General features: G+C 30.5%; 1 protein-coding gene across 1 annotated transcript in view; it reads right to left on the reverse strand.

The window, feature by feature from the left end:
- Window positions 1–21,453, reverse strand: part of LOC113510638 (bumetanide-sensitive sodium-(potassium)-chloride cotransporter) — a 48,570-nt gene extending 27,117 nt beyond the window's left edge. Inside the window, exons 1-3 of the mRNA XM_026894107.3 lie at window positions 21,185–21,453; window positions 3,113–3,264; window positions 2,321–2,609 (exon numbers count right to left, since the gene is read on the reverse strand). Coding sequence (XP_026749908.2) covers window positions 2,321–2,609; window positions 3,113–3,123 — 300 coding nt within the window. The 5' untranslated portion in view covers window positions 3,124–3,264; window positions 21,185–21,453. The remainder of the gene's footprint in view (window positions 1–2,320; window positions 2,610–3,112; window positions 3,265–21,184) is intronic.
- Between the last annotated feature and the right edge of the window lie 2,199 nt (window positions 21,454–23,652).

Genomic DNA, 23,652 nt, shown 5'->3' on the forward strand with positions numbered 1-23,652 from the left:
TTTCAACCCCTATTTTATCCTTTTAGAGGACAAATTGTCAAATACAACTGAAATACATATTTGTTTATTTCTAACCAGAAATTTATATATGAAATTTCATCTAACTTGGAAAATAACGCGTTTTCATACAACCATTCAACCCTTACTTAACCTCTTTAGGGGTGGAATTTCCAAAAATCCTTTCTCCTTAGAATTTATGCTGTATATATCTAATACATATTATAAAATGCATCAACTGCTAAAATTTAAAGTCTTTAATTTCTGTGGCTAAAGCTGTGCATTGATGAATCAGTCAGGACAAACTATTTTGTTCATACAGATGAAGGAAACAATTGTTTGTCGAGCTATTCGGTCGTAACAACTTGTGCACATTATTTAGTGCATGCTCTTCAAATATGTACCTACATACAATGAACAATATAAACATATGTTATTATACATATATTAAATTGGTCTTTTTATATATTTCAAAATATGCATTTAATTGTAACAATAATGTTAACGTTAAAAAAGAATAACAATAACACCATTATTATTATTATATTACTAGGTATTTTTCTATAAACTAATTACGTTAATTGACATTATTTTAGTTTATTTATGGTGAAAACTAACACAATAATTTTAATAAATTTGGGTATCATTTTGTGGTAGTCGGTATCATTTGTAAGTTGTTTAAAATTATTAAATATTACTTAATATTAAAATAACAGTAATTTAATTAAATGACCAAATGAATTGTTGTTATTATCTATTAATAAAATGGTAAACAATACCCTTATTGTTAACAATAGCAGACAAAACGGCTCGATCAGCAGGTCTACCCTTGAATCTAATATCGATATTAATTCAATACAAGTATATTGCCAATGATATTTTTATTCTGCACTCATGAAACAACAATTTCGATTTGGATGAAATTGGAATCAGTTTTATTGGAGTCAGAATTTGCATTGATAAATTACATTAATATGCATCTATCAGAACAATATGTAACCATTACATCGCAAGTGTTGCAATTCGAGAGAGCGAAGTCTCGATTTTTATATATCGATATAGAAATTGATCTATTAGAAATTATTTCAATAGTAGCCCCATCATAAATGAAATTGCAACAAACGCAAACACCACAGAATAGAATACCGTCAGTATCAGTCCTCAGTATTAAATACACCACACTTACAAATAGTGGAATTAAAGACTTTGTACAAAAAACCTCTGTCCCATTCGTGTTTCTTAAAGTTGTGTTTATTGGCTGTGTTTCGGTTTGAAGGATGGGATATGGCTTATACAGAGGAATAACACCTGAGACCTCAGGAATGAAAGTATCATGCGAAAAATATTTTATGTCCATGGTACTGCTCATGTCTATAGGGTTACCACTTTCCATCATGGGCCGTTAGCTTGTTTGCCATTCTAAGTTGCATTTTCTACTATCTCTATCTCACAAAAACATATAATCATTCAACTTTGATTCGTCATCATAATCATCATTTTTGTCATTTCAGACTTTTGCCCTCAACTATTAAAGACTGCAATTTTATACGTGATGCTGATTGTATTATAATTATTTAATATTAACTATTTTGATCGGTTTCATGGTTATCATATTGTTAAACTACTGTAATCAAGCGTATAACTAGGCATAAAACCTTCGTCCATCACGTACCTAAGCTATTATACAATTTTGTGTGAACTCCGAAAATTTGAGTTTGTCATTTAACGACATTTTAATAACAGACATCGTGATCACTGGTCTTCAGACACGTTAGTCATCACGTTATTAATGAGTTTTGTATAAAAGAGTTGTTTACCATTTGTCTAATGATTGTGACCATTAAATAGATATTCCTAAAATACATATGTATGTTTAGGTAATAATTTTCTCACGAATAATAAAATGAAACTTACAATAGTCAAATTTTTTTTTGTACAGATAAGGTGCTTTACTGTAGTATCATATCTGGGTATATTCATAAAATATTTGTCTTTCCTGTAGCTGTTGTATCTATAGTTGTTTCAATTTCAGTTCATTCTAAAACTATTTGGAGCAACAAGTAACCTAAACGGCATGAATTTTAAATATATTTATTAAATATATTATTAAAATTAAGAAAGTTTTGTGGAAATGCTATCTAGGGTACATGAAGACAAATGGTTGCCATAAACTTGTTAAAATTACAAGATTTTACGCTTGGGTTTTTATAACATTGTCTCTTCACTCGATAACTTAATGAAATATATGCGTTTCCATCCACGTTGAATTACAATGTATTAATTATTTTTAAGACAGAAATTGCTTAATTCAACACGAACTTACCTCTTCTGTAATAAGATGATCACCATGCAACTCTCCAAGACTTGGTCTTTTCAATGCTCTTTTGGAATTTCTGTAATTTTCCATTCTGGGCAAAGCTTCTCTCGTGAGTTGCGCAAGTGATCTCTTTCTCCTCCATCCAGCATCGTGAAGCCATGTGTCAGATTGAGCATTGGAAGATACACCTCGTTCGACTGTCTCTGCTGAATTCCTTAACGGCCGAGTAATAATATTGGCTCCCATATGTATACCATTCTTTTTGCATTCTGATTCTACAGACGAAACTTTGAATCTACAAAAAAGTAATTTAGTGTTTATTTTTTATTCTATATCAAAAATAAGTAATAATACTGACACAAAAATAATATTATGCTTAATTGTGACTTATGACAATTTTTAGAGTCTTTGAGATTTTATTTATTCATCAATACTAGTTACTTTTACCAATCTAAGATTTTGTTACACAAAAATAAACTTTAATGTTAAAAGAATCAATAGGATCAATGTGAGACTAAATTCTTTAGATTAAATAAATATATAAAGAAAAACTTTGTTTTTGATAATTCAGAATAAAATAGAAGTAAGCGCTTGTTTTTAAATGTATTTGCTTCAGACGCAAAAGGACCCGTAACAAGCGGATGTTACCATCACCACCACTTACCTAATAATGAAGTAATACTAAATAAAATAACAAATTAAAAGAATATACGAGTATAATGTTATTATAGAGAAATATTATTATATCTATAGTTAAAGTCCCGGTTTTTAAATATAAAAGCTAGTTACTGAACTTACCTTCCTTCCATGATTACTACAATGGACTACCGAAGACTGGTTTTGTAAGGGTGCACTTTACTAAGGAGCTCTACAATATTATGTAGATTTCTGTTTGTTTTAGTACTTGTCGCTCTTAACCACATAATTTTCTCAAAATTTCTTATAGTTTCCTGCAACAATAAATAATAAATATTTTTATCACCTTAAACTATTTAGTGGACAGGAAAAGTACTGGATTGGTCTTATTCGTATCTACCTTTATAATATGCTTTATATTTACCAAGCACCTATTATTTTAAAATTATATGTTTAAAATTATATGTATATAATATATATATATATATATATATATATATATATATATATATATATATATATATATATATATATATATATATATATATATATATATATATATATATATTAACAGATATTAATTTATATTACATTAGGTAAACTAAAACAAAATATTTAATTTGAAATTAACCACGTAGAGAGTACATATTTATGTCGTACTTTCTAAATAGTTAAATCTTTTCATTGCATTGTTTATGGATTACTTATATGAGTAAATAATATATGTATGTATATCACGGTTCGTAGTTTCATATCTCATTTATCCTTGAATATTACAGTTACTAAGAAATGTAACGATGGAAATAAAATTAAACGGGTACAGATATAAATGATGCGTCATGTTGATTCTAGCGGAAGATTATAATTTATCATAGACATGGATTTAAACAGATGCCGCGAGTACCTTAAAATCTGTACGAAATAAATTCTGTATAAAACCAAATATTATGTACATTTCTTTTTTTACTTATGACGCTTCATAATGAATTACAGACCTAAAAGTATATATAGTATATACGTTATAATTTATATGTAAACTGTGACGCTACGTACTTTAATGTAAAAACACTGAAAGCAGAACCTTCGTATTAGACATTCGTATTAAAAATATTATACGTAGCGCTATTATTGGCAATTTTTCAAAATTTTTCAACGTACATTTTCGGTTCGGAATTTAATTGGAGGCACTATTGAACCTCATTTAAGGTTAACAACTAATGCGTATAATGTTCAGATGACAAAATATATTTATTAATAGTAATAACCGTTCATAGGTTATTATGTTAGGTTAGGTAGCTATTATCAACAGACTTCAAAAAGAAGGCGGTTCCCAGTTCGATTGTATTTTTTATCTTTGTCACCCCATAACTCCATCAGTTGTAAACTGATTTGGAAAATTCTTTTTTATCTGAAGGAATATACTCGTATTTGCAGATTGGTCCCATATAAATTTTATTAAAATCGGCAAATTATAAGAAATAACTGGTTTTGTCTCAACTGAAGTTGGTTTTTTTTTTTGTGGGACAAAATTATTATCAATAGACATTGAGATTGATGAAACAAGTGTATTAATGTAATAGTAGAACATAGTTTTCATACAAATGAAAATTATGAATGTTGCTTATATCTAGCATCACGTTTCATCGTTTCTTCGCCATTGTATACAAATTTTTTTATTAATTTGTCCGTTGTAAATTATGTACATTAAAAATTTTACAATTACAATTACTCTTCAGAAATTATAATATAGGTATATTAGGTACAACTTCGTATCTCTCTTTTCTCTTTTGAAAATACCAAAGTCTTTTTTTGCTGTTTTTATTAAATCTCTAGATTTTTTGATATTTTTATACTTATACAAATTCTGAATAAAAATTTAGTCGATAACGGTTAAATAAAATAAATGATATAAATTTTAAACAAATAGTATGAGTACATTGCGACATCTGTTAAATCAAAGTCTATGTTTTCATGTAGGAAGTCCGAATCACAATTTAGCTAGTGTCCAAACACGCGCTTTTCGTTTACTTGGAGCAAATCGTGGGAGAACAAAGTAGGTGCCGTTATTTTTAAATCTCTGACTGTAATTTATCTGTCGAGATATATGCCTTAGCATAGTAACGTGATGACGAAAAATATACCGAGAATTATTGTTATGAATCTATGAGTCGGGGCGTGTCTATTTTTCCCCTTGTTTAATTATTATTACTAGTGGTCACCCTGTAGTCGAAATTTGACCATAATATACATTGTAATAAATGAATTTATTATGATTATGTTTAATATTCAATATGACTATAGACAATCAATATTAAAGACAAACAATATTAATCTATTTTCAATTTGATCAAACTTTAACAATAAACAAAAGAGTATATATGCGCGTGTGTGTCAAATACATGGTAGTATGTGTAATGTTTTTTTTAAAGATTTCGGAATTGATTTTTTTTATTGATTTAATGTATTTTATGTATAATTTAAAAAAAAAATAGAATTAGCACTCTTTCTCTATATAAACTACGTAAAGTGTGCCAAATTTCATACTCCTCCGTCCGCGCAATTTTCGTTAAAAGACTTGTATAGTTTTTTTCTTAACTTGTAAATATATAATTTACTGTTTTGTATACATTTTTATTTTTATTCGTATGTACATTTTAAGCGGTTTGTCATCATATCGAAACTATAGTTTCTTGTGAATGATTTCAGGTGGATTATCACAATGGGAACGATAATTAAATCAAAATGTATTTATCCATTTAATGGCAGTTCTTTATCTACCTCTATTTATAAAATTTCAATATGATATGGAGTGACGGTTAAGTTAGAAAACGTTTGACTGTAACCCATGGATCCCATAATCAAATTGCGCTCTAAATTCACAAGTTCATGTTTGAATTGGATCACTTAAAAGTTTTTTCATTTTCTTCATGCTTTTGGAGGACACGAAAATCTGTTCTTCGGAAAGCTCCATCAGAGGCCTGCTGTAATCGTGTACAACAAAGGCAGTCTAGAAAATCTTCAGCATAGGGTGGCACTGTTACATGTGTGGGGGAAGAAGGGATTGTTAGTAACGGGAACTAACGACTCCGTTAGCAATATCCGTTATATCCGTTCTTATATATTATATCCATTTGACCTCCTCGTGATTACTACTGGAAACCATCGCAGTTAATATTTGATAAATTGGTTACGTGTGTGCCAGACGTACAGATAGACCTACTTTCATCCTTACCTTACCATCCTTCACTGGTGTCCCGCTAGCAGATACTGATAGCGCCCATTCTATTATCATTTATTAAAAAAAAACACCTAACGTGTGTGGTAATAGCAATATTTGAAATTAAATCATTATATGTGGTAGTATGTTGTAGTAGAAGATTCTTGAGTTGGAACCCTGTACGGGCAAACGTAGTGTAAGACGACCCCCACTAGATGGGGGGAAAGGGATTGTTAGCAATGGAGTTCGGCATTGCTAGCAATATGCCCTATCAGGTCGACCTCCCCGTGGTTCCCCCTGGAAATCATCGTGAACAATTCTTGTTGAATTCGTCACGATGGGCTAACTGACCTGCTTCATCCTCATCTATCATCCCTCACTGGTGCCCCGTCGGTGTATACCAATAGCGCGGGTGGGGTTACCACTCCATTATCACCCATTAAAAAAAAAAGACCCCCAATAGATGGAGTGACGACCGCAAATGCATTGTATGAAGTCAGTGGATGCAGGTGGCTCAGGAGGCTCAGGACCGTTTTTTATGGCAGTCAATGGGCCTATGTTCAACAATAGTCAGGTAATGACTGAGATGATGATGATGTAGTATAACTCCTGCTCTACTTTTTTTTATACCACTGAGGTGGCAAACAAGCATACGGCCCACCTGATGGTAAGTGGTTACGGTAGCCTATGAACACCTGCAATACCAGAGGTATTACGCGTGTTCACAGGCGCCGACCCTGAAGAAACTATACCTGTTTCCAGGCAAGTTTAAAGCTGCATATAAAAGATACATGAACACGTTCGTCCAGCGTGAGGTCAAAGTTTCACGGTGTTAGCAAAGCAGGCGGTCAGTCGCGCTGTTGGAGGCTTTCGCGGTTTTCGCCGGTTCCGACCGGTTGTATCGTAGCGTATGCGACGAGGCGTCGAACTGTCAATAAACTGCCATACTGTTTCGCATATAAAATTAAATTTTGTGTATACGTAATATACGAGTACATATATGTATTATATTATGTACAATACGCGTGATATATCTACTGTGTATTGCATATTAGAAGTATAATTTAATATATTTCGCGAGTAAAGTTGCCATTTAGACTAATTTTTATTTTTAAATCCTAATATTATAAATACGAATGTTTAAAAGGATAAATGAATAAATGTTATTACTGTATTTGCGTGAAAGAGAGACTTGAATATAATTTGGTATATGGTTAGGTTATATTCTAACTTAGTAAATAGGATATTTTATGTACTATTTCAAGTGATACAACTAGTATAATTGAAATTAAAAAAAAAATCACAATCGATAGGGTTTACTCTAGTATTGGTCGCATGCTAGTTTTGCCAAAATTTAAACCACAAACATGTTACATAATTAGACTTCCAAAGAAATGAAGGATACTTAATGTTCTTTTTTTATGTATCAAACTTTTTATATTCGTTCTTGGTGCTTTTAAAAGTAATATGTAAATTACTATCCGTCCACGGCAGAATCTCGTTAAGTACTCACAGTGTAATAGGTACGTGTCACACAAAAAATAATAGTAAAGCAACCTAGGTACTAATCCAGTTCATACCGGTTATCGTCGGATGGACGGGAAAATCCGCGAAGAACCTTGTGGACACCGTTGACTGAACTTGTAATAAGTAAATCCCTTGAACGACGTAACTATACGATTTGACGAGATTATAATTATTTCTTTTAACGGATAAGTAATACGTTCTAAGACAAAAAAATTACCTAACACTAAACTATCTTCAGATTGCTTATTATACCAACGTGATGGAGACAAGCTTCTTAGATTATCTTTTTATGGACGAAGATGTGTGCTATGCATACAATAGTGGAGGCTGAAGGAAGTAGATGAAGGTAATCAGATCCATCTTGACGAATTCGCTAGGAATTAAAAATGACGGTCCCTTCAGACCGCGTGGAGGTCAACCTTGCAGGGTATATTGCTGGCAATGGAGATTAGGGAACTGGGAACTGGAAACAGGAACACCATTACTAACAAGCTCTTTGCCCTCAGATTTATTGGATCTGGTAGATGAGTTGTATGTATTTTTAGAGAGTTTTGACACACAAAGTTTTAGGCGACAGCCATTTGTGAACTCTAACCTTTGGCATCTATAATTCGAAGTCTTAATTATCTATCTAAGGTTGTTCTGTTTAATCTGACTTTATTTAAATATTGAATAGTAACAAACGTGTGCACGATAAAGCCGTACGAAACATTTATATAAATATGCATGACATATTTTTTACTGTGAGACAATAGTTAAACATATCCTTGGAAATACAAACTTGTCACAGTCACAGTTTACATGATTAGATCATATGAGCACGAAATGCTACTGTTTATGGTGGATAGCTAATAAACCTATGCCCTTATATTAAGATTACATCAAGCTGTGTCCACAACCAATATATTCAAACCTTCATAATATGCCTGTATGGTGTCGTATTTGTGTTAGCAGGGCCGTATTAGACAAAGTAAACGAGCGCTAACAAGAGATGGTTTGTTCTCGACACAATTTTTATCATCATCATCTTTAAAAACGATAATATAAGAGTTTTTTTACTATTTATTTATATATTTAATTCTTTATTGCACCAGAAACAAAAATATACAACGACAATTGAATAATTCAAGTAAAATATAGTAATATAAATATAGATCTACATTTTATTATATATAGATCTTATCGCTAAGACAGTCTCTTACAGACAACCTTTGGTTAAAGGAGAGACTATAAGGAAAATCGAAACGGATTTATTGAAATGGTGACCCGCCTATGTTGCGCAGACGATATACCAGGGAGATATGATAGATGAAGATAAAATAAATCCGAATTGGTATGTCGTGACGAATTTATCAGGAATTTGCCACAATGGTTTCCAAAGATGTGCTTCCATTTAAAATCCGACATAATCAGGAATCGAGGGCAGGTAATTAGTAACGGAACCGTTAATTTCCCTTATTAACAGTCCTTCTCTTCTTCGTATCTTAAGATCCTTTGTTCAGCTACTACCGCTACGCATCCCTTGCGACTCCAGATCACAGGTAATATTATGTTTCAGGTTAGGACGATATGAGTCATATAAATGAGTCATATACATTTGTGAGTGCTAATTTGTTAACTCATCATACCGCTTCCAAAAGAAAACAGCAAATTTTAAAAGGTGATTAAATTAATATGGGTCTAACATAATCTTTCAGATATCGATAATATACACATATACAAAGTCACAAAAAAGAAATATAATGGGAAATGAAAAAACGACATAATAAAAAGAAATTAAAAATGTGACGGATAAACTAACATAACGTTCGCTCTACTTGTTACCTTATCATTGATTTAGGAGGAAAAGGGCTGTATTGGCTCAGGTCTAAAGGTTACGATAGTATCAACTGTCTAACGTATATTCGTAGCTTCAAAAACATATGTCTGAATAAATACATTTTTCGCCAAACTTTTTATTTAAAAAGATTGAAAAGGCATTATCTGTGTATGTTTAATTCGAGCAATTTCAATGCATCGTTATATTTTCATAGAATAGGAATTGAATCCATGTTCATCCTCAATGTTTACAAACGCTTATATTTTAACCTTCTCTCGAAATTACTTTGTTATAAGAACCAGTTTTATACTTGATATTAGCATAAAAATAATATAGTCTTCAGCCTTTTTAAAATTAGAATACCTATATTAGGTTGTATGGAACTGGATCTTTTTGTCGTACCTCTTGTATTAATTTAGCAAAATTTTGCCTTATAATTTCTTGCAGTTTAGAATATCTATAGCTTTCTTGTTTCAGATAATTCTTAATTCATAAAGTAATAGGCGAGAAATATAACTCGCCTATGATTGGGCATTTCATTCAGATGCTGATCTAGTCGGCTGGGTCACATCTGGGTGAATTGCTTAATTAAATCAATTTGTTTTTCTTTTTTTTTACTAACATAGTTTGTAAGAAAATTGTTACTAACAAAATTGGACCGCATTGTAGTCTGGATAATAAAGTATTATTATTATTATTATATTAACTACAGAGATAACGTAAGATAATTATGATATATATTTTGTGTTAACATTATATTGTAAATAAAAAAACACATCATTTGATATTCATAGTACGTAAACAAGACTTTTGACAACGTGAAAAACGACGCTAAAAGGGTACCTTCAAGAGTTCTATTATTGGCTTATGTGTACTCTCTTGAAATGCAAGATAGATAATAGTTCAGTATTGTTTGCGTAATTCTTAGGTTTGATATTGACAGAGTGATTAAAAATTATGGTCTTTAGTTAATCACGTGCAAGATTTTCATTATATTCAATGTTTTAGACATTTAAATGAATAAAATAATGTTAACATTATGCATATTAACATGCAGACTGACTTAAAAGGTGTAATATCGAGTTTCTTATTAGTTCTTCTCGGCTGAAACTACTTCCTAAACTAAACGATGGCATAAAAATCTGATGTGTATGGTTAAAAGAATCTAAGTTTAGGAATAATTATGTTATTTTACAAGTCAATATGCTCGATAGTTTATTATTTTGCTGTAATGTTATACACATTATCAGTTTACAAAATAATATAAAGTGCTGTTTCAAGAGCGTTCTATTGAAGAGGATCATGGTCACAATGTAATTATACTGTTTAGATATGGAAAATGACAAGGTCACTCTTCCACAAAATATACGTTCAGTTTCATTCATAGAACTCAGAAGGGTATCTATTTGAATCAAAATCGGCGTCTATTCGAGGTTATGCAATATTAATTATGATCATTCGTGGTGGATATTTTTTTGAGATTCGGTGAGTCGATGACTCGTTTATGAGTTAAAAAAAAAAAAAAAAAAAAAGAATCTTTTTGCCACTCACCAATCCGCATTCCGTAGTGAGTAGTGATTTAGTAAATACCCATAAATCTTTCCATTTTTGAAAGAGATCATATATCTAATACATACATGAATATGAACTGCCAATATCTGCATTTAGACGACAGAATTTAAAAAAGTTGATGCAAGTGTAATAAACAATGAGAAAATTTGAAGTTTTCAAGTAGACTTAGTTGATAGAAACTCGCAAGTATCCCTTTATTTGTACATGGGGGGGGGGGCGAGGAAGATACAAATCATCTAAACTCGCAACACCGGAAGAATTGCAAGTGTGCGGCCGGTCTTTTAAAAAGAAATATGCCCTTTTCTTGAAGGTTACGATATCGTGTCGGTTCGGAAATAAGCTAAAGCGTGGTCGAGCGTGGAAGAAAGTACCTTGAAAAACGCACGGCGGATGATCGTCACTCATCCAGATGGTTTAGATGGAACTTAATGGTGGGTTGTATGATCCTTAATCTGTAATTGAAATCTTATGCAACTAACTTATGTCTCTTATAAAAGAAAATAGATTACTTATAAGTTTAATTCGCTTACAAAAATATATTGTTGTAATATTTTTAAATTGTTTTATGTAATATTTTTTGTGTCAATGATAGAAATAAATTCGACGTAAAAAAGTGTAGAGTTTCTGATTTCTACTAGAAGTACTGGCTGCTTAGAGTTAAAGAATTGCCATAATATATATTAAAACATTATGGTATAGAGCCTGTTTTTTAATATCTAGAATATGTAACTGCTTAGCCTTTCGGATAATATTTAAAATGGTATTAACATACCTATGTCTTACCTACTAAAGGTTATAAAATTTTAACAAAGACAAACTGTAGCTGCATATATATATATATATATATATATATATATATATATATATATATATATATATATATATATATATATATATATATATATATATATATATATATATATATATATTGTTTGGTATGTGTGTGTGTGTGTGTTATGCACAAGTAACAGTGGTAATTTAGATTATTACTCTTATAGATATTTATCTATTAATCCTATATTATTACCATATTGCGTACAGATAAATCTGAAAAGCCATTGACAATGAAAAATAAAATATTCAACTCCATACTGATAAAATTGTGAAACTCTACACTAAAGATTGAAACAATTGTCTATCATTAAATAAATAAACTGTTAAGCTTAGATTATATCAAAAAGGTCATCATACACAATCACAATTATACCATGTTACAGCGTGAAAAGTAAATAATACCTCATCATCGCCATTTAAGATCATTATCTAACGTGTACTATACACTGAAATATCATTTCAGTGTCATTTGACCATAAACCATTGTGTTACTTACTTATGTTTAGAACGAATATTTTGACCTTTCCACAATGACTTTGATGACGATACGTCAGCCAAAACTTGCCATAAAAGGAAAATATACGCCGCATCTACTTAATACGAGCAGTAAAGGCCAAATCAAATGTCCTTGTTTAAAAAAAAAAGATTAATTCATTCAAGAATTTGCATTTAAATAGACAAAACTATTTCTGGATACTGAGTTTATACTTGAAAAGTAATTTATAAACCAATGTTATTACGAGTAAGCAATGCTACTTTTATAAATAAGTAAGAAAGACGGAAGAGGAGGACAATTCAGAAAGAAAGGGTTCAAAATCAATAAAGTACCTAGTAGTGTTTAGTAATAACCTAAGCAGGTATTCGTATGTCATACTATGTTAGACTTATTTATTTATTAATTTATGTACACTTTATTGCACCATTTATAAAATAGTAAACACATTTAACTGTAATAAGAAATGATACAAAAGGCGGCCTTATCGCTAAGCAATCTCTTCCAGACAACCTTTGGGTAGAGAACGTTGAGAAAACAAAGAAAAATAAAGGGTAGGTGGCGCACTATTATATTAGTACTATTATATATAAACAAATATATACAAAGATATATACATATATATGTATATACATATATATATATATACATAAACAAATACATACATAAACATACACAAACTTAAAAGTACACATACAACAGGATACATTATGCCTTTGTCTACAGACATAGTCGTAGAGACTCTGATAAACTATCACTTACTAATTAGCATTCGACAGTTCTTATTATATTTTTTCAGAATTGTTAGTATTTTTACTATGAACATCTTTAGTATTTTTATCGACAGAAAATAAGAAAAAGAATTATTGAAAAAACAATTAATTAGTAATTCTTTACACTTTATGTACGTACATTAAAAACGTAACTTTTCAATTTCACAAAGCGGGCTTCGTTTATTGTAATCGTCATTTTAGCCAACAGGTGGTCTAGGGTGGTCTCACCTGTTGAATGCCATCCGTGCAACAAGTAAAGTGGACTCTTAGATACTTAGGAGCATTGGCCTGCCTCAAAACTTCGAATTAAAAAATAAAATAGTATTTGTTATTATACATATATCGATTAAGGATAGTTCCTGCAATTCCATATCGTATAATATCTAACCCATTATGATATTATTGTTTATAAAAAAAGTGAAACTTATTTGTCGAGGTTTTTTTACGGTATAATTTATAATTTTGTTCCATATAATAAAATTAACTTCAATAGAAACAAAATTAGTATGATAACAACATGGAAGTATACACAGTATAAAAAGAATATCAAAATTAATGCTTCCTAACATGTCGCGTAACATGCTCATATAAATTATATTTAAGAATCTTTTTTTTAATGGTATATGTGACGTTTTAAACGTTATGTATCAATCTAAGTTAAAATAAATATCGTTTTCTTGACAATTGGTGTTCGCTAATCGAAAGCGAATTAAGGAGCGGCGCTCCCCTTGTACTTGCAAACTAATCTAGTAATAGAAGCTCTATGTAGCAGTAGGTATCATCTGTATAGATATATAAACGTAACTAATATAAGTATAGTATTTATATATGTATAGGAAGGTATTTAAATGCATATATGGTATAAGTGTTTTATAAAAATATACTTATTTTATATTTTACTCCCAAGGAAGGTTGACGTCAGGCAGAGCGGTCGGTTATAACATAAAAAGCCAAAACCTTGTATCATATCGATCGATAGATAAATACTCTTTTCTCAAACATGCTTGGAAATGTGAGCATTATTTTAACAATCTTCTTCGAGATAAATCAAAATTGCCGTACTGGCCAGATACCTATATGCGGGCAACGGCCGGCAAAAGTTGTATGAAAATCCATATATGTCGTGTTTTGCGGCCAGATAAATTACTATGTAAACTTATATCTGTCCTGTAATTTAAAAATGGAATGGCCTTTTACTTCAAAACACGGCTACAAAGGAGGTAACTAATAAAATGTTTTATTTAAATTTCTAACTGGCTTGAAAATAGAAAGCTGTTTATTGAAAAAAAAAACAAAGATACATTATGGCGCGTGAAAAATTATTATTGTTTGTTATTCGTCATTGAACTTAAAAAGTAAAATTGTGTTTTTTATTTTCGCGCATTGTTTGAGAAAAGTACTATACAAGCCTTGGCCACAACTAGGCATTGATGGATTCACGTATGTGTGCCTCGGCTACGCCTCGGCCCACATTTGCACGTTCGTCAGTCAATGCCTCAGTTGCTGGCCACTGCAGTAATGTACTATTATTGTTTCCTCCAAAAGATTACAATAAACTTACTATAGATACAAACAATTACAAGAAATAAACACACTGAGAAAACAATATGAATTAAAACATACTACGCTGACTCTAGACTTTCGGGATAAGAGCAGGAAGGTGATGATGATGACCTATGTTAGGTGATATTAAGCCACAGTTATTCTGCACTACTGCCAATCAATAGCTTTCTGTTACTACATATATAATGATTAGCTAATAGAGACCTATCAGAAAATATATTTTGTTCACCAAGAAATATGGAACATATAGTTTTATTTATTTCCAAAATATATATCGACCAGCCCTGATTTTTAAATTAATATTTCGTGATTAATTCAGTCAGGTACATAACTTGTATAATTTATACTACTTCAATAATTTTTATCTATATATTATAGGTACAATTGAACAACCAACAACCGATAATAAATTTTATATGCATTTATTTAATACAAATTGATTTATTATGTCATTTAAAAAAATATTCCTCAAATAAAATGAAAATCTATATCAGAGATAATAATATACTGCCCACACTATACAAGCTGTATTAGTCTTTAGTTAGATATATACCGTTTATACCTACCTATTCCGGTAATCAACATTGTTCCGCTAAATGCCATCGCCTGCGGTGACAAGAAGTACCTACCCAAATATTGTTTAAGTGCTCAGATGGGTAGCTTTAGTGGAAATAGCTCAATTTATGTCGAGTAAATCTCTCCTGTAGCCTTCTACTTACCATTTATATAAGCACTTTAATACACATTACTATAAAAATATATTGGCTAGTAAAAATTTCCATTCTACTTTTTTATGAACGTCCTATAGCATCCACTATAACTTGTAACTTCGTCATTCTTAACCTGAAGCATAGATTTATATTAATAACATATAATTTAGAGCATCGTCCCAAATAATTATTTAGAACAAAGTTATAACATTAACGTCATAAAAAAGACTATAGACAGATTTTGGAACTGCATCTATTTTGCTTTGTATTCAATTTCTTACCATAAATAAGCTTTAATGAGCTAAAACTAAACCTGCTTGAATTCCAATTATTCGTTTCGATTTTCATAATATATAAAATTTATGTAAAAAAAATGTACATAAAATAGGCCACCCTTTCCTTTCCCGTGGGTGTCGTAAGAGCCGACTAAGAGAAGGCGAGGAATGGGCAGCAGTGTCCCTCTTAAAAACGATGGTTTATGTTCATCAGTGGACAGTACGATAGAAAAAGTAATAAAAATAGAAAGGAATTTTTGTGAAATGTTTGGTTTCAATAAATCGATTTTGTACCATCACGACAAGTACACAAAATGTCGAATCCATTTACGGAGTTTGTTTTTATTAAGAAAAACTCAAAATCTATTTGATATTAACTATAGGATTTTCTAGAAAGCAATGATGCGGTAATTTTGAAAAGTCGTCATCGAATGAATAAATAAGCAATTGAAGGTATTTATAGTGAGTACGCTCTTGCACGTCAGTTGTACGTGTTATAACATCCCGCCATGAATCACTCATTCAACCTGGTTACGGGAATTTTGCATAATTACACACAACATTACAGTAAAGATTATTTACTAGTTTACTAGACGTGCAGGTCCCGGCATAGCATAGGCCAACCCTTCCTTACTTATGGGTATCGTAAGAGGGGACTAACGGAGCTTATGGTGGAGGGATGGGCGACAGCGTCCCTCTTAAAATATAATTGAAAGTCAAACTGCGGTTGCCAACTCGCCTGCCAAGTGTGGCAATTATTGGCAAACCCCCCCTTATTAGGGAGGCTATGTTCAGCAGTGGACAGTCAAGGCCTTATAAAATAACTAGTTAATAAAACTCTTTCTGCCAAAAGATTGACGAGCAGTGTGGTTCTATCTATCTACTGATACTGAATTTACTGCCATAGAGTGATTTAAAATTCTATGCTCATACCTTTAGGTATAAACTTAATAATTGTACATAATAAATCCATATGACCTCTTCGGGAGAAAGAGGATTGACGTTATAAATCAAGCTCCAAGCGGTTTTCCTTGAAAACCATCACGGTTAAATCCTGATGAGTTCGTCACATGAGCCAATTGACCCTACCATTCCTCAGCGGTTCCCCACCGACGTAAACTAAAGACGCAGGTGGAATTACTATTCCATTGATATGCATTTAAAAACAAATTCGTTATATTGTAGAAAAATTATATAGGATTGGCAGAGGTTATATATTAATTGCTATATTTAAGTTAATTGTAAAAAAGTAGATAGTGTGACCATCTACCCATATTAAATTGCTTACTAATCGCTTTTAACATTGTCTGTAATTATTTAAGAACCCGTTTGTTGAGTATTTATTTAATTAAACTCTAGTAATAATAATGATCATCTCAGCCATCGTCTACTTCTTGCTGAACATAGGTCTACTCCATAGACTGTCATAAGGAATGGTCCTGAGCCATCTGCATCCACTGCAATGCATTTGAGGTCGCCACTTCATCTAATGGAGGGTTATTCTACACTGCGTTTGCCTTTACGGGGTCACCACTCAAGAACCTTTCTTCCTTTCTTTCTTCCTTTCAGCTTAATTATCCTTCGGGCTATGTCGATGACTTTGGTTCTTTTACAAACATCTTTATTTCGGATTCTGTTACGGAAACTCCAAGCTAGCATTTTCCATAACTTGCTAAGTTATTTGAAGCTTTTGCATATGAGAACTTTTGCATAGGACCATGTTTCGAATTTTTTTATTTGTGAAAATGAATTAGTGAGTCCACCTGTACTATCTGTATACACTGGCGAGGAACCAGTGAATAACGATAGGTGAGGATGAAATCAGGTGAGTGGGCCCATCGTGACAAATTTAACTTTAACCACGGTAGTTTCCAGAGAGAACCGCGTGGAGGTCGACCTAATAGGGTATATTGCTAAAAAAATAGTTATCATTACTGGCAACACGCACTGGTTAAAGACCTTCATCTTCAAACTTTCAGGTATTTTGGATGAGAAGATATGGTGTAGTTTTCCGAACGCTGCCTAGCCGAGTTGGATTCGTTGGTTGACCTCTTGGTCGAACTTGGACTTACATAGTCGGACAAGTTGTCCCATATATACTGACAACTTCAAACGTAGTGTCCTCAATCATAATTGGTATAGATATGATATGGACGTTAGACATGATTTTAGTTTTATCCATGTTCATCTTAAGACCTACCTGTTGAGAAACATCATTGAAGTCATTGAGCATAGTATTCAAGTCCTCCAGGGATTCCGCCATGATTACTATATCATCGGCAAACCGAAGGTGACTGATGTGTTCGCCATTGGAAGCAGTTCTTGTATGCCTATGTTTCAGAGTGAAGAGTGGGATATGACAGTAAAATTACAGCATGCATAACACCGTAGTCATCACGAATAGCAACGCGTGAAAGGTATTATGGTGATACCCATGGTACTTCTCACGTATTGCTGTTCTTATTTCAGAGTATTATGTGACATCCATGATGATGTTCATGTCTATAAGCGACGGTTATCGCTTTCCATCAGGTCGACCGTTAGCTTGTTTGGCATTCTAAGTGTTATAAAAAAGTGTCCATAATAACAACAAAAGAGGTATAGATGGCACCAAAACAGACTTTATTCTCTTAATAATATCTTCATGATGACATGATTTTGTTAAATACGTGTGTGGAGGATAGCAAGGTATCCATTATTTTTCCCTTTAAATGGTGTATGAAGTTTACAGGCGTTCCATGGCATACGATTCTTACTTCAGAACACGTGTTTTCAAATATTTCCTGATACATACAAGCTTCTATTCACTATCTAATGAATACCATTAACTGTAAATAAAGATGCTCCTCTCCGTCATAGGCTCTCCATTCATCTCCTTAGTTAAATAAATAATTTATAGACAAATGTATTGCTCTACGTTCAGAAGCTTTTAAATCCGAACACGCATTTGCCCATTTGATATATGTAATAAAAACTTTTCTTTCTATTTGTATATTCTTAGCTTCTACTCATAATGTATCATAAAAGTATGAAAACTATTTTTTGATACGTCAATAACAGACTAGCAATTGCTTAGTCGATTTTGTATAGAATTTTGTTATTTATATATTTTTAAAGTAACCTTGAGCTTTCTCCCATGAGAATTAGATATTTTACCACAATAAAAAATTTATATTATGTTGAATAAGTTATTAAATTGTCACAACAAAAAATTACATCAATATATATATATATATATATATATATATATATATATATATATATATATATATATATATATATATATATATATATATATATATATATATATATATATATATATATATATGTTTGTTTATATTATATCGGCTAACCCGACAAACGTTTTGCATCTACCGCCACCTAAGAAGGCCATTTTTCTCATCAGAATAATAAGTATAAAAAGTACCTTTATAGCCTTTAACAAAACAAACGGTATATATCCACAGAAATTTATTAAAATCGCGTTAAGCGTTTTTAAAAATTAGCGTGAACGAATATTGTGGCACGGGATTTTATTAATATTAATCAGGCAGATTGCCAACTAAAAAACGTGTATGCACTTTTGGTAACTTCCCATTAAAATTTCTTAAGATATTTGTTCTTATTTTACCATTTATTTATTCTTGACTAATTAATTATTATTAATCTTTTCCAAATTCTGATTAGATTATTTTACCTACAAGTAATTATGTAGGATTGAAATGAAAAATAATACTGAATATATTAACATATAAATTAATAGAAAAATTATGTCTTTTATTAAAGTTGATCCAATTGTAATGTAAAAAAAATATTTGTCAATTGCAATGTAAAAATGTTAATAAAATATAAAAAAATATACTTGAACCACTATTATGTAATTGAATAAATGGTTAGTTAACTTGTATCTATAATGAACGAGTTTATACTTAGATCGTCTGAGTAAATATTAAAATGGTATAATTTTAAACCAGGAAAATGCTCTCGAAATTGTACCTGGGTGAAGGCGACCCAGTAAAATTACAGAAGGTCCTCTATTACCTTCTATCGTTAACTCGCATTCTAAATTACATTAATTCGATTATTTATTTATTATTTTAGTTACAAAGTTACTAGTAAATCTATGTTGAAACAAAAGATTTAAAAAAAGATATATATATTCTTTATGATTGTAATCTCATATAACATACATGTATAAATTTACTGAAATTGTACGACTATAAATAATATGCGACTGAGATAAAGTAAGAATTTAAAATGTTCTTAATATTTAATAAAACTTTATAAAGATGTTTGTATCTTTATATATTTTAATGTCTTTTATACTTACGCTGAACAAATTAGAATAAAATTTGGTACACAAATAGACGAACATCATATTTAACACATAGAATAGCTTTATTCGAAAAACTTCTCTACTAGTTGTCTTACGAAGGCAAAGTTGTGGGATGAGACTAATCTATCTATACTAATATCTTGTAAAGAGGAAATATTTGATTTTTTGTTTGTTTGTAATAAATAAACTCGAAAACTACTTAATCAATTTTAAAATACTTGTCACCTGTAGAAAACTATATTATTAGCGAGTTAAATATATTATTTCAAAAAATTAACGATCTCTACGCGATTTAATTACAATTGTGTACCCATTAAAACTAATATAAAATATTAATTTATCTTATCTTATCCGTACAAAGCCGGGGGCGCATCGCTAGAAGTGAATATTTACAATAAAACATTTTTAATTTATATTCATTATATATTTAGGTAAGTACCTAACGTACCTTCGTTCACGTATAAAGAAATTATCTCATTGTACTTAAGCTATATTTAATATACCTACTATGCCCGCGAACATTAGGAAAAAAATTAAGTAATAATTGTCTGAACATAATCACTTAAAAGAAATATTATTGTTGTCTACAAACCTTTACAGTAATAATATTAGTAAAAAATATTCAGTGTTAATAGAATAAAAGTCTTTTGGATAATGTTTTCACTATAAAATATGAAATAAAACGTTCTATTGAATCCAATTTAAAATAAATACCTATAATTAGGCCTACAAAAATTATTGATATGTTTTAATATTGGGGATTTTTTACGCGATCACTTTATTAACCATATTTAATATACAGGCGAAAATATTTTATTATATTTTTTATAATATTTTGAACTGGAAAAATTTAAACAGCAATAAATTAATAAGTAATTTATAATTAATATGTATTTATCTAATTTCACAATCTATAATAAATATTTATATTCACCTAATAGTTACATTAAATTTTTAATAATAATAAAAATAAGAATCGAAGCATAAAAATTCAAATGCAACTAAGATGGCAATTAATATATTAATTTTAAGCATTATATCTGATACGCTCAAGATAAAAAAATATTTAGATAAATTACAGCTGATATATCTACACAAATAAAAGAATCACTCACCTCGTTAAACAAGTTTTATATCACTAAGAACATAATTTCACGGTCACTTAGTAGAAATATTTAATGTTTAATTTTACACAAAAAAAAAATTTTTAGATTTTACTTTAACTACATTAAATTTCAGTTAAAACATTGCTCGTCACAAATTAAATTAAAATATTCTACTGTATTAGCGATACGTGCGAATCGCTCGATACGATCCTTTCGGCGATAGCCGCGGATGCGTACTGTCCGCGCGGAGGCATTCACGGGACTCCTATAATCTTTATAAACACTCGCCCTTACAAACTTTTAATTAATAATTATACATTCTAGTTTTCACAAGATTTCAGCAGCGACTCAATGCACCGCTTCGCTATCGGAAACATCAGCTAATGCTTATTTCATTCGATGCTCTTTGTTTATTTTAGTAAATCCAAAATAATATTTACATTGGAGCTCACAGTATACAGTATACTGAATCTAATATAAAACAAGATCGTACATCCATTTACATCTATAAAGCCCCACATTAGAACAAGAGGTTTATATGATACGAATCATAAAATGTATTTTATGTTGTTAGAATACAACGTGTTGGTTTGTAAAACCATTTTAAAAGCTTTTTCTTTCAAGTTGTGTATTTACTTTACTATTTCTATATATATTATTTATATATTTTATTTATATCTATTTCACTATCAAAACATACAGAATAAAACCGGATATCATCTATAAGATTCTTACTACTAGATACTGGTGACTTACAATTTCGAGTAGATTTAACAAGATTTTTTCCGGATAAGATGGGTGTAGGTATATGTCATGTACGATTATAATAAATGCTTATAAAGATATTTAAATGATTCTTTAAAAGTAGCTGAATCCTATGACATCGCCTGTAGTTGTGTCATGATGTTGAATAATCAATAATTTGTGTATATATCCTTCAAGAGATAAGCTATCAATCTAAAAAGAATTTTTAAAATCCGAACTGTACTTTTAGATATTAGTGCCTTCTAACAAATTTCGCATTTTTTTATTTTTTTTTAAAGATGAACTATTAATATGCAGAAACTACTACACCAAATTGGACGCGGTTTTCATTTGTTGTTCTGAAGGTCGAATTTAAAATCTGGTTCTATAAATATATTTTATATTGATACGCCATCTAAAAATGTTATATTTCATTGGTCACTTACACAATGCACGCGTACATAATTGCCGGTAAAAGCTAGATAGTTTTTTTTTTTTTATATAATTATCACTAAGCTGCCATAAGCTACATAATGAATCAAAATATCTACATAATTATTAAACATTTGAGCATTTACTAAATAAAAACTGAATAGATTTTTAATTGGACGGAGTGGTTTACCAATTTTTGCAATTGATAGCGAACTGTATAGAACAAAATCAAAATCAAGGAATGTTCTTTCAATGAAATTGAACAATTTCCCAAAGAAACAACGCCAAAAAATTGAGCCCCTGTACAAACAGGCTAATAGTATAGGTAATCTGTCAGGTGAACTCCAGACGATCTCTACAATGGAATGGAATCCTGAGTAATTCTGCTGAATTAATTACGATTGGCTAACTGACTTCATTTCATCCTCGCCTATCCGCCTCTCACTGGTATCCCGCCAGCGTATAACGATAAAGCAAGCGTACAAAGTTGTAATTGTAGTTGTCGTTCCGTTATTATTAATTAAAAAACTTGCACGTTCATTTGTCAAATGAGTATAAGAAACTTTAACAAACATATTTAAATACATTGTTTTGTAGACGTCCAATGTTTATATTAAAAAAAATAATAATACACTCGTCCAATTTACAAATGAAAAAATAACAACTAAATCAATACATACTCAAGAATATTAATGGAAATGGAAACTAAATGGAAGCTCATTGTTGCATTCATGTAATCAATTCATTCATGCTTAAAAAATATATATATATATATAAGTCACATTATATATATATATATATATATATATATATATATATATATATATATATATATATATATATATATATATATATATATATATATTCTAACACACTAGATAAAAAAAGACATCATAACCAACAGAGTTGCATGATGTTTTAACTTTAAAATAATAAATTATCTGTTGAGATTCTTACATTTATCTAATATTTACATCTAGTATGCGTAGTTAATCTACGTTCTAAACTACTACGGACTACTAATCGGTCACTTTGTTTGTTCTGCAAATACCTATCATCATTTCGGATTCTACCACAAAGAAGCGCCGAGCAATAGTTCTAGTTCTTATGCTTTTTATTCTTGTTCTTCTTCTTATTGTTCTAATTCCTATTCTTCAATAATTCTTTCTATAAGTAGTTGAGCGATTCGATTCTCGCACATCATTAGCGGGAAATACACAATCATTAACGTCACAAATTGATGACACGTGTGTCTCTGTGACGCTACTTCATTTTATTGATTATTCATTCATGAATCAAAA

The sequence above is a fragment of the Galleria mellonella genome, unplaced genomic scaffold, assembly GCF_026898425.1.
Source record: "Galleria mellonella isolate WM207_F2 unplaced genomic scaffold, CSIRO_AGI_GalMel_v1 utg32, whole genome shotgun sequence".
Taxonomy (NCBI): Eukaryota; Metazoa; Arthropoda; class Insecta; order Lepidoptera; family Pyralidae; genus Galleria; species Galleria mellonella.